At 38.4% G+C, this 15,082-nt stretch overlaps 1 protein-coding gene across 7 annotated transcripts in view; it reads left to right on the top strand.

Moving 5' to 3' along the window:
* UTRN (utrophin) overlaps nucleotides 1-15,082 on the top strand; it is a 347,871-nt gene that overhangs the window by 72,224 nt on the left and 260,565 nt on the right. For all 7 annotated transcript variants that reach the window (XM_074537592.1, XM_074537591.1, XM_074537590.1 and 4 more), the window contains 11 exons: nucleotides 795-887; nucleotides 2,351-2,428; nucleotides 4,147-4,239; nucleotides 5,104-5,276; nucleotides 8,611-8,726; nucleotides 9,737-9,900; nucleotides 10,509-10,712; nucleotides 11,708-11,889; nucleotides 12,591-12,741; nucleotides 14,152-14,271; nucleotides 14,968-15,069. In XM_074537592.1, the coding sequence (XP_074393693.1) occupies nucleotides 795-887; nucleotides 2,351-2,428; nucleotides 4,147-4,239; nucleotides 5,104-5,276; nucleotides 8,611-8,726; nucleotides 9,737-9,900; nucleotides 10,509-10,712; nucleotides 11,708-11,889; nucleotides 12,591-12,741; nucleotides 14,152-14,271; nucleotides 14,968-15,069 (1,476 nt within the window). The remainder of the gene's footprint in view (nucleotides 1-794; nucleotides 888-2,350; nucleotides 2,429-4,146; nucleotides 4,240-5,103; nucleotides 5,277-8,610; nucleotides 8,727-9,736; nucleotides 9,901-10,508; nucleotides 10,713-11,707; nucleotides 11,890-12,590; nucleotides 12,742-14,151; nucleotides 14,272-14,967; nucleotides 15,070-15,082) is intronic.

The following is a 15,082-nucleotide window of genomic DNA, read 5'->3' as shown; positions in this document are numbered from 1 at the left end:
CCAGCAGGTCAATATTACAAAGCAAATGCACTTAGTTGCTGGCTGGCTGTGTCTTCTCCCCCTGCCATGTAGAACTGTCCCACAGTAAATTTCTTATGCTCTAAGAAGAGATAATATAAAAAGGAAGCATGGAAAAGGTTAACATGATTCTACTCTCATCTGCCATGATTTTTGTACAGTCCCTCCACTCCCAAAGAAAGTAAAAATTAGAAATTTGTAATTTAGAATACCTCTGGGTTTCACATTATGATTCATTTCTGTGGTAGAGAAAGAGATTAATTTGTTTCAATAAATATCATACCTTTTAATCTACTGGTCTTTGTAGAACAGTGACACCTTACACAGGGCTCAATTCCAAGTAATTTTTTGTCCTTTATTTTAAATCTGATAGAAATTGTTCCAATAGCTTTCTGATATGCCTCTGTTTCTTCTTCCTTTAGATGCAGCCAAACCAAGCATTCCTTCTCAAATGATTCCTCAAACTTGCCAAGTTTTCTTTCTTTGCCATCTTTGCATGTTCATGCATCCACCCTAATCTAAGCCAGGATGCACTGATTTGGTTCCTTATTATAAGGCTGCTGATGCACAGAACCACAGTGATAGGGAGGAAAGAAAATAACACTTAAAAAGGGAAGAGTTCCTTCTTGATCATTGTAGCTGTCCCCTAGCTTTCATTCACTACTTTTAGTGCCAATTAAGAATTGATAAAAAGATACAAAGGAAAAAGCATATATTTTTTAGGGACGTTCTGCTTAAACATTGTTTTTATTACTCTTTTTTTTTTTCTTCTGCAGAGTGGGAAGGCCCCAGTGAAAGACATGTTCACAGATCTCAAAGATGGAAGGAAGCTTTTGGACCTTTTGGAGGGTCTGACGGGGAAACCTCTGGTAAGAGAAACATCTGAGTCATATTTCCATTTATTAAAAAAAACCCAGACCAATGAATAAACACAACACAAACTGAGGCATGTGGTTTTTTTAAAAAAATTTAATTTATTTAAGACCTTAATTTGCTTGTAATGTGTACTTGTTCTCTACAGTTCCAGTGAAATTCCCATGAACTCCACTCATGAGATACAGTGTCCGGCTGACCTCCCTGACCCTCTCTTGAGGGTTTACATACTGTCTAGCAAAGCATGTAAAATCAGTGGTGGTGTTCACATGGCAAACATAGTGTATGTTTTTAGGAGAGATCTTTTAAAGGTCTGATTTTGGATGATCAGGTTGACCTGTGTTCAGCTGGATCCCTGTGGGCTTCTAGTAAGCCCGTGAAAGATCCCTTAAAGAACAAAAAGAGAGTAAAAAGACAACTGCTAGTAGGTAAAAATTTGCATCTCCATTGAAAAATTGTGTTGTCTAGAGACAGGAAAAGGCTGAAAACTGCTCAAAATGTGTATGGGAAACTGCATGTGACTGAAAACTCTTCCCCTGCTAACATTAATGGCTCTTAAGAAAGATGCATAAAATATGGTGAAACCTGTGCCATTACTTGGGGTTAAATTCTTGATTTAACTATTTATACTAAGTTTCAAATTTGTTTATGGCCCTTATGAGGAACCTCCAGTCATACAAAATTTCACATTGCAAGCTTACTTTATTTTTTAAGCAGATGTGTTTAACTACTACTTTTAATAATTTATGGTGTGATTTGAAGTAGGATGAAAACAACATGAGTTTTTTGTTTTTAAGTTGATTACTGTGTTCCAAGTTCAGCTCCATGCTCTTGCAGTATGATCACTTTCTGCCACAGGAATAAAATTATGATGATTAAAAGAAAATGGAGTGGCAGGAATTGTCGAGTTGAAGGTTTGTTTTTTTTGGTGGGATTTTATTTTTCGGTTGTGGAGGTTTTTTTTTCTTTTTTTTTTTTTTTTTTAATATTCCCCCTGATATTAAAAGGAAGGGAAAGTCAGGAAGCATAACTTCTTCCCAGTATGCAAAGATTGAGCAGGCTTTTGGTTCCAGAAAAACAAATTGCTGCTTATTCTCTCTTGGGAGCCAGAAAATTTCAAGTACTCTGGCAAATGTTCAAAAGACTCAGATTTTCCCCAGGAACTCTTCCTTTGCCTTTGCATTGCTGGTTTATAATTCTGTGGATGCTGGGAATAAAAATTGTGGACTTACAGAAGATGAGCTGAAACACTATTTGAATCCAAGGCCTGTCCTGTGCCTTTGGCTAGGGAATATTGTTCTGACCAGTTTTCATTCTGAAATTGTTGTGGATGATCTTGTTTGGGTTTTCTTACTACTACTAAAAGAAAGAAGTGAAAATCTGGAGATTTTTTTCTCTAATCTTGTTTGATATGTCCATTAATTCTGATGTTGAACAGATTGTAACTTTTTATTTTCAGCCTAAAGAACGAGGTTCCACCCGAGTACATGCCTTAAATAACGTCAACCGAGTACTGCAAGTCTTGCATCAGAACAATGTGAGCATGTTTTTCCACAGCTTTTTGAGAGATTTAGTTTATTTTTGTATGGAAATGAGTTCAGAATGCAGAGAGTAAAGGTTTTTTGTATCTAAAATGCGACCTAATTGAGATGGGTAAACTGTTCTTAGTTTCTTATATGATGTAGAATTTCACTGTGCAGCAATTTTGTGGGATCTTAAAATGCAAACTTAATAATGTTAGTAAATTACTAATCACAAAACTGTGCTTTGTTGAGATGTGTGCAACTTCTAAGAAAAAGGTGCCTTGAAACTTTGCTTCAAGGAAACAGCAGAACAAAAAAATAATTTCAAATAATGCTGCATAACTTGTGCAGGAATCTGTAAGGGGATGGCAGGTTTTGTGGCTCTATCCTGCTCTCTATTTCCAGGAGGGTCTTTTCATTGATTTGTCATCTGTGTCAAACGTATAGTCTTTCTAATTTGAGCTTTGGGGACTGGTCAGAAGAGCAATCAAGCAAACAAAATCAAATCATACTTTAAGAAAAATAAAAGTTGTAATTATTTAGCTTAATATTTGTTTTTAATGCCTGGAAGACAGTAGTACTATAGTAAAGTGGTTTTAGTTTTTCTTCCTTTTTTGACAAACAATTCCTGGTAAGTGTGCTGTCTATACTTAGAATTTCTATTTGTGAATGTCAGGTTACTAAATTAATGTAATAAGATCATTGTGGAAATAAAATACATCAAATACAAGAAAGCATGGGGATATTTATATAAACTGCTTATTGAAGAGTGATACAACATGCTGTATTATACTGCAATTTCCCCTCTTTGTTGGTGGACTAGTGTCATATTTCTTGGAAGCAGACAAAGCTGGCAGTGGGTTCTTTTTGTTCTTTGAGGTACTGTAAATATTGATTAACTTTTTAAAGGCTAAATAATTAGTTTTTTAGCTTGAAATTGATTTATTAGAGCAATAAATAAAACAATACTGAATTGCAATAATTATTTCTTCCTGAAGGTGACAGCATGTGGGTTTCTGGAAGTAAACAGATGATCTTAGTTAGCTGAAGGTTGTTAGGGTCATGTAGTTGATTTATGCCTACTGCTTTGCTTCATTAAAAAGTGTGTTGTGTGTTATGATGGAGGGAAAAGGCATCCACTGAGAAGCAGTTGCATTCTGTTGTTTGAGAGTTTGTGGGCTATGCAATATTCATAACTTGTGAAATAATTTATAAAAGTGTTTAAATATATATTGCAAGGATTGGACAAACCTAGGGTGTAGGTGATCAAGTAATCCTGTGAACCTCGTCCTTTAAGCAGAATGGTTCCAAGTAAGGAAAGTCAACTTTTTTGATTTGTAAATCAAATTAAAATATAAAAATAACTTAGGACCAAACTTGTTTAACTTTTATTTTCCTTTCAGGTTCTTCATGCTTGAATTTCTGTTTTTCAGTTTTTTGACTGCTAATATGCACCTGTATGTTTAGAGGAGAGAATAAAACTCTTCCTGTGGAAAATCTTATTTAGTGCCATCTTTTGTCATGCAGTTTAAGCAGTTAATGTTAAGTTTATTTAAGCAGTTGTCATGACAAGTTCAGATGAACAATTTTCTGTCAACTCTGCTTTTCTCTTCAACTACTTTTTATTTCAGAGCACTTGGCAATACTTGGCTGGACAGCCAAGGATGTGGGGTGGGGTTGTTACTTGGAGCTGTGATAAGTGTTTAATAGAGAGTTGATTCAACCTCTCCAGGTGGAGTTGGTGAATATTGGAGGAACTGACATCGTTGATGGGAATCACAAGCTGACACTGGGGCTGCTTTGGAGCATTATCTTGCACTGGCAGGTGAGAGGCTGCTGTGAGAGCTCTTCCTTTCCAGGAATCACGTACATTGTTCTGCTGTGAGTTTCTCAAACCTTCCCAGGCTTTTGGTGGCAGAAAATACTGCTTCTATTTTGGGCTGGTAAATAAAGGCAGGCCGGTATTTGGTTTCTGCCTGAAGTCTATTGGCTGCCTCCCATGATCTGTATTCTTGTATGTGCCCAGTTGTGCTCAGCTGCTCAGTTTAGTTCCTGCTGGTGTGAATTGCAGAGAGGCTTTTTGGGCTGATGCATTGTATTTCTATTCCTCCCTCAAGGGCTTGAGGCAGGTAGTGTTTTACTGCTTAGGTAGCTGTGTTTGTCTTGGATCTTACAGCTGCTTTGTAGGTTTGTTAGTCTTACAGGTTGAATTGTTCCTGGTTTATCTAAGTATTTGGGAAGATCATTGAATTAACTTGTAGGGACTTTGGTAGATGTGTATAACTAGCACCCAAACAACAAACTATTTTTGCAGAATGAGCAGATATCCTCTTCTTGCAGAAAACCTATACAAGCTGTATTTTTGGAGTTTGTTTACTGGTGGAACCACAGCACAAGGCAGTGAGGAGTGTTATTCCCTATGCTTAGAACAGACAGCACCAAGGAGATTGAGAAGATCGTAATGTACGAGTAATGTGCCATTATTACACAAAGCATCACTGGCTTTTGTAAGCAGTAGAGGGCAAAGATGGCCTGAAGACTGCTAGTCCCAAATTTCATGTGAGGAATTTGAGTTTGATTCATAGCTTTTCATGGGGAAGCCCCTTTGATGATTCGTGCAGTAGTTTGGTTTTGCAAGGAGAAAAAGTGGGGCATATGTCTGTAAGGTGTAGTTGTTGCTGTCTTGCAGGTGAAGGATGTAATGAAGAACATCATGTCAGATTTGCAGCAGACCAACAGTGAGAAGATACTGCTGAGCTGGGTTCGCCAGTCCACCAGACCTTACAGCCAGGTCAATGTTTTGAACTTCACCACGAGCTGGGCTGATGGACTTGCCTTTAATGCTGTGATTCACAGACATAAGTAAGTGGCAAACAGCTTGTCTTTGACTTAGTGAAGTAAACAGCTTTTTTCCTGTGTCTTTGTGCTTGAACATTTGACAGCTTCTGGCCTATTTCAGTGATTCATTTTCCAGGATTCTTGTTTGTTTGTCTTTTTTTGTGGTAACAATAGCAGTGGTGGGACATTGCCAGCATATTGCAAGGGCTGTAGCCAAGGCAGGAGTGTAACACTGACTTCCTGCACATGCACAAACATTTGCTAATTGGAGTGGGTTTACATAGTCTTTGGTGTGCATTTTACAGTGAATATATTGAAAGGGTCTCTGTTGGGAAGGAGGAGTTGACCATTTTCTTTGCCTGAATTTCTCTCCTACCTGCTCTCCTTTGTGAAAAGAAATATTTCTTCCCTTGGAGATTGCCATATAATTTCAATAAGAAGATACAGAACCTTCAAAATGAAGAAATGAGAGGCTCTGTAGCTTTTCTGGTGTTTTTTAATAGAATGTGCTTGATAGATGATTTATGCAGTTCTTCCAGGAGAACTGTGGGGCAGAATATCAAACTCTTTGGGTATCTGTAGAATATCCTTTAGTTTGTTCATTATACTTTATAAGGAATAGAGTTAAAGTTTCTTTGCACAGATCTTTTGTGTTTGTTCTGATTTTTGCAAGAATCTTCAGAAGTTAAATAAATCATCATTACACATTCTGTTAAAGTTGCATACTTTTTTTTTACTTCCTTTTTAAAAATCTCTTTGAGATCATCTGCGCAATCGATTCTAATCCTGTGTCTCTTAAATGAAGTCAGCTCATTGCTTTGCAAGGTCTGACTGTTCTTACCCATAAATAACCATTTTAATGTGGAAATGGTATAATAATTTCTAGAATTTAACCAGAGCTCCTGGTCACCAGGTATTTGACACAGCAAATGCTTTACAAACGCTCAGATTTACACCCAGCAGATGCCAAGCGTTTCCAGAACATACACCCACTTTGAGCCTGCTCTAAAGTGCCCATTTGGCCTGTGGTAACTGCAGCAGGCTCTGTCACAGGCTTGCTGGCTTCAGGACAGGTCTGCCTGACACGTCTCTGTGTCTTGTGGACCAGGGCTGGCTTGTGTTCAGCCTGCATGGCTGTGTAAGGAGGGCCAGCACCACTCTGAGGGCTGCTGCAAGTTTGGCAGCGCTGCTGTGCAAGGACAGAGCAATACTGCCAAACCTCTCGCTGGAATTTATCGTGAGTATTGCAAAGTCCCTCCTCTGGATTGTGTGAGCAGTTGTGGTGAATTTTTCCTATCAGCACAACTGCCTGTAGTGGCCTTGCTCTGCTGCTAAATGTGTGAAGCTTTGTGATGGAGAGTGTGCCAGCTTTAGACACAAATGAAACCTAGGTGACCTGAGAGAAGCAGAAAAATTAGTTTTAGGCTGTTTGTTGTTCTTTTGTTTTAACTGTGTGCTTAGGCTTTGCAGGATCTGAAGTCTCTGCCCTTTTCAGAGCACTTGTTAAGCAGCAAAAGCCTCAGCTGAAAGCTTTTGACTCAGTAACTGTGCTTTTCCTGTGATTTCCTAAAATCTGGGTCTGAGCCTTTTATTCCATATTCCTTGGAGCATGACAGCTGCTGGCATGTCAGAATTCAGCTTGGTTGTCCCTGGGCACAAGTCCTTTAGTCAGAGAAGCACCATTTTCCCCATACTTTAAAGAAATCTTTAGCTGGGTTTCTCTTTTCAGCTTTGAAGGAGAGAATTTAAAAGCACTTGCAAGGAACAAGGAGATTGGGGCAGGTTGCAGAAATGATAGGACAACAAAGCTATTTAACTTACCCAGACAGTAGTGCTTCCCTACCTAAGGGGTATTTTTCAATACTGCTTTTATATTTTAGTTTAATATGACACTTGAAAGAGGAGAATTTTGGATTCCATTAGGAGATTTAATACCTTTTCTCATTATGTATCTATCAGCAATTGTTAGTTGTACTACCTCTTGGCTACAATATCGAATAACTTTGTAACACTTACAGCATGTAAGTAACCTATTACCTCATATAATTTTATTAGCATTTTACAGTACTGCTCTCTTGAATTTACTAATATTAGCTTAGCTCCTCTTTGAATTGAATTCTGCTTTTTGTTTTGCTTTTCTTACTCTTAGGTAAGTACCTAGTTGTGATCTATTATTTTGTTTTCAAAGTCACTATCTACTAAAGATTTACATGAGTCTGTGGTTCTCCTTGCTGCTTTTGCGTGGATGTATCGTATTCCATGAGCTTCTATGCATATTTTTGTTCCTGCTCACCCTGCTCTCTTCTGTCTTTTTGCTTTTTAGGCTCTGTTGGCTTAGGGACATCCTGTTTCACAAATGTAATGACTTGACTGATGATAAAGCATACTCTAAGTCAATTTACAACTCAATCAAATATTAAAAGAATTGAAGGCAAGCCCATCTCTTCCTCCCCCAGTTCTATAAAGTACAGAATCTATTGCAGTGTTTTGATGAGAAGCCACTGTTGCAGGAGAATGGAAGGTGTTTAAATGGCTCTGCAGCTGTGCTGCTGCAGCACTTGGCTGGTCATGCAGGTGTAGGCACTGCTAGGAATGGGCCCTGTTTGCTCCCTCTACTTCCTGTTGTGTGCTCTGCTCTTTCCTGTTGAGACCCACCAGTGTGTTTTGGGCGCACAGCTGGACTGGATATGCCCTTGGGCTATCACTGATCTTAGATGAAGGCTGCTGGCACTGCAAATTGCCCAGCTCTTTGGCCTGGTTTGCACTGGGCCTCATGAGCACTTGTGATGGGATGTTTTCTTGTAGGCTGTTGTTTGTTACTGGGGGAAAAAGACCATGGCGAAGAGTGAGCAAGTGGGGTGGAGATTGCTGGCTGTGATGGCCTGGGGTGGTCACTGAGCCACATCACAAGTTTGGAATGAGGTTTTCCAGGAACAGAGTGACTCTTGATTACCCAGCAGTGCTTGATGCAGAAAATGTGTAGTAATAGTAATGCTGTAAAAGAAACAACTGAGGAAAACTGTTCTGGGATAAATTTTAAACAAAGCTTGTGTTCTTGCTAGTGGTATTTAATCTCCCGTTTCAGTCCATGACTTTGTTTACTACATGGAATGGTAGGATGATGTTGCTGTGAGCATGCAGTCAATTAATTTGTGATCATCAGATTGTTACTAATAAGTGAGAATCGAGCTTTTTTTTTTGCATTTGTGTATATGCACTTAAGTTGGTATTTGGTATATATATGTATGAATATATTATTTGGGTAGCTACTATCATATGCCTACCTTGATATTCTGCAGGGTATGGAATTTTCTTATGTATAAATTTGCTTTCATTCTTGTTTTGCTTTCTCTTTTAGACCTGAGCTGTTCAGCTGGGATAAAGTTACAAAGATGTCTCCAGTTGAGAGACTAGAAAATGCTTTCAACATAGCCAAGAACCACTTAGGAATAGAGAAACTGTTGGATCCTGAAGGTGGGATACAGTTATTTTACTTGGCAAGAAACTTTTTTGAGCTCTCATAAAAGAAATTTCTTCTGTTGATACTAAGTATGAATAACAATTCTATCAAGTTTGTGCGGTGCTATTTATTTTCAAACTTTAAAATTTGGATTTAAGCAAATGCCATTTGTTAGGGTAAGGGTACAGATATACATGTGTAGGCTTTGGTGTTTTGAATATTAAGGTTTGGGTTGACTTTCCATCCAGGGACTGTGTAAGGAAGGTGAAGTTGGTATGCTGACTTTGTTTCCTTTTAGTTAAGGGGGCTGTGCTGCAAGGGTGTGTGCTTTTCAGGTGCAGTAGTGCATTCTGTAGAATGGGGCAGTTAAAGAGCTCAGAATTTATTGTTCTTTACACTCACACTGAGTAGCAGTAGCTGCCTAGGAATGCTTACCAGGAAACCTTTATGGCTCCTCTTAAAAATACTGACCTGTTGCTCTGCTTTGAAGTGAACCTTCAAAGGTTCATTCTGTGAGATGGGTACCACCTTCTTATGAAAAACAAAAAAATTCACTGAATGGGTACTGTTCATAACCCAAGAGAAGTGAACCTGGCTCAGAGAAACTCTTTCCAGTGTGGAAAATGAGAAAATTACCTGACTGGCAATGGGAAGGGGGATAGAGCCTAAGTGGAAATGTTTATGTAAGTTACTGTCCTTGATACATTTCTGCCTGGGAGATGCTTCAGAACAATTTTTCCCAAATGAATTTTATTCCTTAGCAACTTCATGACTAGGTTCTTACTTCAAAAAGATCAAGACTTTTAATGTGGATTCACTTCCAAATGTAGAAAACTTATTTTTTTCTTTTTTTTTTTTTTCCTCCTTCATGGTACTTGCAATGTGTGTCCAGACTGGTCTCTAAGTTAAACGTTTATGAAAGGCTGTTTGATAGGACAATATATGAATTGTTACCTGTGTTCTATGTAATGATTTAAAAAATTGTCCTCATTTATTTTCCCTGTGTTTTATCTTTTTGATGCAGATGTTGCTGTACAGCTTCCAGACAAAAAGTCCATTATTATGTATTTAACTTCTTTGTTTGAGGTCCTTCCTAAGCAAGTTACAATGGAAGACATTCGGGAGGTGGAAACCCTTCCAAGGAGATACAAGCAGGAATGTGAGGATGGAGAATTCAGTGTGCAGCAGGTGTGTTTGTTGTTAAAGCCAGCCTTTCTTTTTTGGAGTTGTAATTTTAGCTGATCTTCATGTTTGTCAGTTTCTCTGGATTATGCCTTCTCTCCTGGGCAACACAACTGGGAAAATACAAAAAATCATAGCAACTTGTTTGTTATTAACTTCAGATTTTCTGCTTTCCTTTTTCTTTTCTGAAACATGTACAAAATCTTATGTATTGAGATGTAAAGTTCCATTTGTATTGTGCTACCTTTTGTTTTTGTTTTTTTTTTTTGCTTCTCTGTTTCATATGTCTTGATCAGCTGAAGAGGGTGGTCCACAGTCTTTAACTCAGTTTTCCATGGAACTTGTGGTGATTCGTGGTAGTGATGAGGTTTCGGTTGGTTTTGAGATTCACTGTTGACAGAGCAAGATTAAAGTTGTATGTTCTATTCAAGTTCTTTACTAATGAACTTGCATTTTAATATAGTGACTTTGGCATTTCTCATTAAAATTTATCCAAGATTTTTTTAACATTTTATGAAAGCTTGGAAGAGATCTTAGTTGTTCTGTTTTTAATACCATTTGGGAGGGCATGTTCTATGTGCTTCTAAGACATCTCTTTCCTCTTGGCTGCTTAGACTGTGGCACTTGAAGAAGACCAGGACAGTTCTAGAGCAGAGACTCCCAGCACAGTGACAGAGGTGGATATGGACTTGGATAGCTACCAAGTTGCTCTGGAAGAAGTTCTTACATGGTTGCTGTCAGCTGAGGATGCGTTTCGGGAGCAGGAGGAAATATCTGGTGATGTTGAGGAAGTCAAAGAACAATTTTCCACCCATGAAGTAAGCTTCTCTTATAAATTCTTCTGTTGTCGTTTGGCTTCTTTTTGTGTGTGTGTGTAAGTAAGCTGCAGAACTTCCATATACTAGCCTTTATTCAAGGTGAAATTCTTCTTTTTAGAAGAACCATGATTGAAGCATGCTTTGAAACCTTAATGCAATTTTTTTAAATCAGCCTTTGGTGACTGATTTACAGGTGTGCATAATAAAAAGGCAGTCTGATCTCAGACTGAGTTGTACTTCCCTGCTGCCAATTAATAAACCCCTAGTCAGCCTTATGCCACTTGCTGTTAAATAAGGGTAATGCTGAAATTGACAGTTATGTCAATTTATTCAGTGGTCCTCCTGTGATGGTTAGGATAGTTTGTTTCAGAAATGTCTGTTGATACTTCCAAATTATTCTTTTTTACAAATTTTGGTTTGACTTTGTTGTAAATCTGAAAAAAACATCCTGATGTTGCTAGAAGGTTATTGCCGTGTTAGATATTTTAGTTTTCTCCCATGCCAGCTTACTATATAAAATTGAATATAGAGTTTAAGTGCTGATCAATAGGAGGAATTTTTTTCCTTGTGCTACAGTTTTAAAGTCATGAAGCAAAGGAAGAGGTGTTCTGGATTTACAATAAATATATGTTGCTAACTCATAGGGTTCTAATTGCTTTCCTACAATACATTTCAGATGTTGTTTTATGTTCTGTTGGCCATAGGTAAATTCCTGTTTCATATTTTTGGTGTTTTTGCTTGAAGGCTCTCTTCTCACCAGCAGAGCTTTCATTGAGGTAGTCAGGTTTTTTTTTCTCTGTTTCACTGGATCCAGAGTTTTTGTAGTGCATGGAAAATCTTGTGTCAAGGAAAGGAACAGGTCTGCCATGGTCATGAATTTGATGGTGTCAGCTCCTTCTAGAGCACTGATCCAAACATTATAGTTTTTTAGGATATTTACCAAGTCATAAACTCTTATAGGACCTCACAGTGATGTTTGCTTGTACCATTTCCAGGGTTTTATGATGGAACTGACTGCACACCAGAGCAGTGTGGGCAATGTTCTGCAGGCTGGAAACCAACTGGTGGCCCAGGGAAATCTGTCACCCGAAGAAGAGTTTGAGATCCAGGAGCAAATGCTGCTGCTGAACTCCCGCTGGGAGGAACTCAGGGTGGAGAGCATGGACAGGCAGTCCCGGTGAGTTCATGGCACACAGCTTCTTCTAGAGGTCCAGGACTGACCTCTGGTGCTTGCTGTGTTTTGGAGAACTTGGTTTGCATCCCTTTGTAAGACTTTTTTTAGAATTAACAATTCAGTTTGTGCACAAAATCCTCCTTCATACTTTAAGATGAAACAAAAGAAGTGTGTATAACTGGCTGGGTTTTTTCTTTGGTCATTATGTAAAGTATTCCATGAATTGTTATGTAGGTGTGCCAGACGAAGTACATGGTATTTAAATGCAGTGGTTGCATGAACTACTGAAACAATATGAGAAACAAATTCAAGTTTGTTAATAAAGCATATAGTGGATGTGGATATCTATGGGTATTTACATAATTAAAAAGCTTTTAGAAGAATTTTTCCCTACGTATGGGTTATCAAGGTAAGAGCTGCACATCAATGGAGAAACTGTGTTTTGTTGTGACTTTCCACAGTGGCTTAATTAGCAGAAAACCCCCATTGCATGAAACAATCTCTGATATAAATTGCATAATTAATGAACATTTTTTGTTAAGAAACAAGAATACTTATCTGTGTTGCTTAGCTAAATGGGGAAAATTTTATTTGGTCATAGGTAGCAGCTTTATGTATGGCCTCGCTTCTTTCCTATATGAGCTAGAATTTAGTTGCTTTCCTGGGGAAAGCTGTGTCTGGAGTAACTCTGCTTCCCCCTGCAGCCTGCACGACATGCTGATGGAGCTCCAGAAGCAGCAGCTGCAGCAGCTGTCTGACTGGCTGACGGTCACTGAGGAGCGCATTCAGAAAATGGAATCTCAGCTCCTAGTGGAAGATTTGGAGTCACTTCAAAAACAGCTGGAAGAACATAAGGTAAACATTTTGCTGTTATGTAATATGTATGGGAGAAGTATTTGGAAGATGTGTACGTTGGTGGATTCCTTGACTGAGAAACTTGATTGTCAAAAGTCATAAATGGCTGTATTTGGTGCTTGGAAAAGGATGGTGATGGTGTAGAAAGGAATTAGAAGCTTTAACTTAACACATGAGCACCGCTGTCTGGTAGGAGCTATTATATTTGCTTCATGCAGGAATTTTTTTAGGGAAAATTGTTACCCTTGCTTTGTGGAGAGAATAGGGCCTCTCCTGGTAAACTGTTGATGTGAGGAACAGTATGAAAGGTACTGTGGGCAGACTTGCCCTTAATTACTGGCAGGCATTACTAAAGCCTGCTTGAGTCTTGCACATTATTTTAATGTGGGAGTCAAAATCATCAGGGCCCCCCAAGTCACCAATTCCAGTCCCTGCTTTTGCAGGGATCACATCCTAAGGGAGTGCTTAGACATTGCTTTCTTATGTGTGCAGTATTTTGAAAGTGTTTTTTCCTCTCAATTGAGTTTTTGAGTGCAAATCCAGCCTTTCTACCCTGTAATGTTTTTGTGAAGGAGAAAGATGTCCTTTTGATGTCCACCTTTGTTGTGGTGCTGCTTTAGTTTTCATGCTCAGTGCTGAGGTTTGACCTTCTCCCCAGCATGGGACATGCCTCACAGAACAAGAACACTGGAGTATTTTTAGTCTGTGTCATTTCCTGTCCTTTGTTTTCAAAGTCTGGAGAGTTTGAGGCATGTATTTCATAGAGTAGCTTAGGTATAATAGGTGACATTTACAGTACTGTAAAGGTGTGTTGATCTTTCAGAGATATTTTGTAGTAGGCTTTAACCATTGAATCTGTTCTTTTAGAAGTTGTATGGATATTTAAATCTACAGATTGCTTTAAACTGATCTGAGCTGCCTGTTTTCTGCAGTTTTCAACTATTAGGAGCATCATGGTCAGTTATTGCACTGTTGATACTTTTGAAATTATATTGTCAACTCTTGAAAAATTAGTGGTTTTATTGATATCTGCTTGGCATGCCCTATGTTGCTTCCTTATTAATGATAGCAGCCCTGTGTAGAAGCACGTAAGCTCTCCTATGTATAACATCAAACATATGGAAAGTCAGTGCAGTTGTCATGTGATTCTCCTAGTCAAGTATGGGCATCCAACTAAAAGCACTCCATCTTTTACAGTGTTTTAACAGAATGGGTTTGGGTTCATTTCTAGCAGCCTTTTGCTTACAGTTTTTAGACTGTGCAGTGATTGCCAGTGGTAAAATCTGTGCTTAGCTGTTGAATCTGAAATACCAAAGTTCTTTTGCCACAGCAGCTGTGATAGTCACTGTGGCCAGAATAGCAGATGAGCAAATGCATTCAAAGTTGGTAACCTCTGATTTGTTCTTGTAGAGCCTGCAGAGTGACCTAGAGGCAGAACAGGTGAAGGTCAACTCCCTAACACACATGGTGGTCATTGTTGATGAAAGCAGTGGGGAAAGTGCAACAGCTATTCTGGAGGAACAATTGCAGGTAAAATCTTAGAGCCCTCTTTTTAAAACTCTATTATTAGGCACTTGAAAAATTTGCATGTAATTCTTAATCAACATTTTTGTTTAAAGACAATTTCTCGTAAAAAGTAATTTAAAATAACATTTCCTTCAGGAACAAGAATAACTTAAAGAATTATTAAATCAGCTCAAGCCAAAACCTGCAAAAGCATATTGGTGACTTTCAAGCTCTATTACTGATTAGTCAAACTATTTGCATTCCCAATGACTTGGGTAATTTGGTAGTATATCCTTTCAGCAGTTTCATTAAATGGGAAGATTCATAGTACAACTCTTATTTCATGTAAGTTGTTTTCCTAAGAAAGTTAAAATCTCATACCAGAAATACTTGGAAGACATGAACACAATCTATCTAGGGAATATCATATGAAGTGTGAGTATGTGAGACAGAGTTTTTCCAAACAAAATTAGTGCTACTTTGTTCATTCCTTTTTATGCTTGAAGACTTGAGCAAAATCAGAGTTTAGGCCATATGTACATGTTTTTGAAAGTGTTGATCTCCAGCTCTCTGTAATACAGCAATATCAATAATGGACAGGGAAGTAGATATAATGTAGAAACAAGTTACTGTGAAGCAGAAATCACACTTTTGAATATCTGTTTTTGGAGATTCTTTGTGAGGTTTGTAGTAATTTCTGAGTGTTTTGTGCTTTTGTAGAGGCTTGGTGAGCGGTGGACAGCAGTTTGTCGTTGGACTGAGGATCGGCGGGTCAAGCTGCAAGAAATTCAGCTTTTATGGCAGGAGCTGCTGGAAGAACAGGTGAGTAGCTGTT

The sequence above is a fragment of the Zonotrichia albicollis genome, chromosome 3 (genome assembly GCF_047830755.1).
Source record: "Zonotrichia albicollis isolate bZonAlb1 chromosome 3, bZonAlb1.hap1, whole genome shotgun sequence".
Classification (NCBI taxonomy): Eukaryota; Metazoa; Chordata; class Aves; order Passeriformes; family Passerellidae; genus Zonotrichia; species Zonotrichia albicollis.
This window is presented reverse-complemented; position numbering and strand designations above follow the sequence as displayed.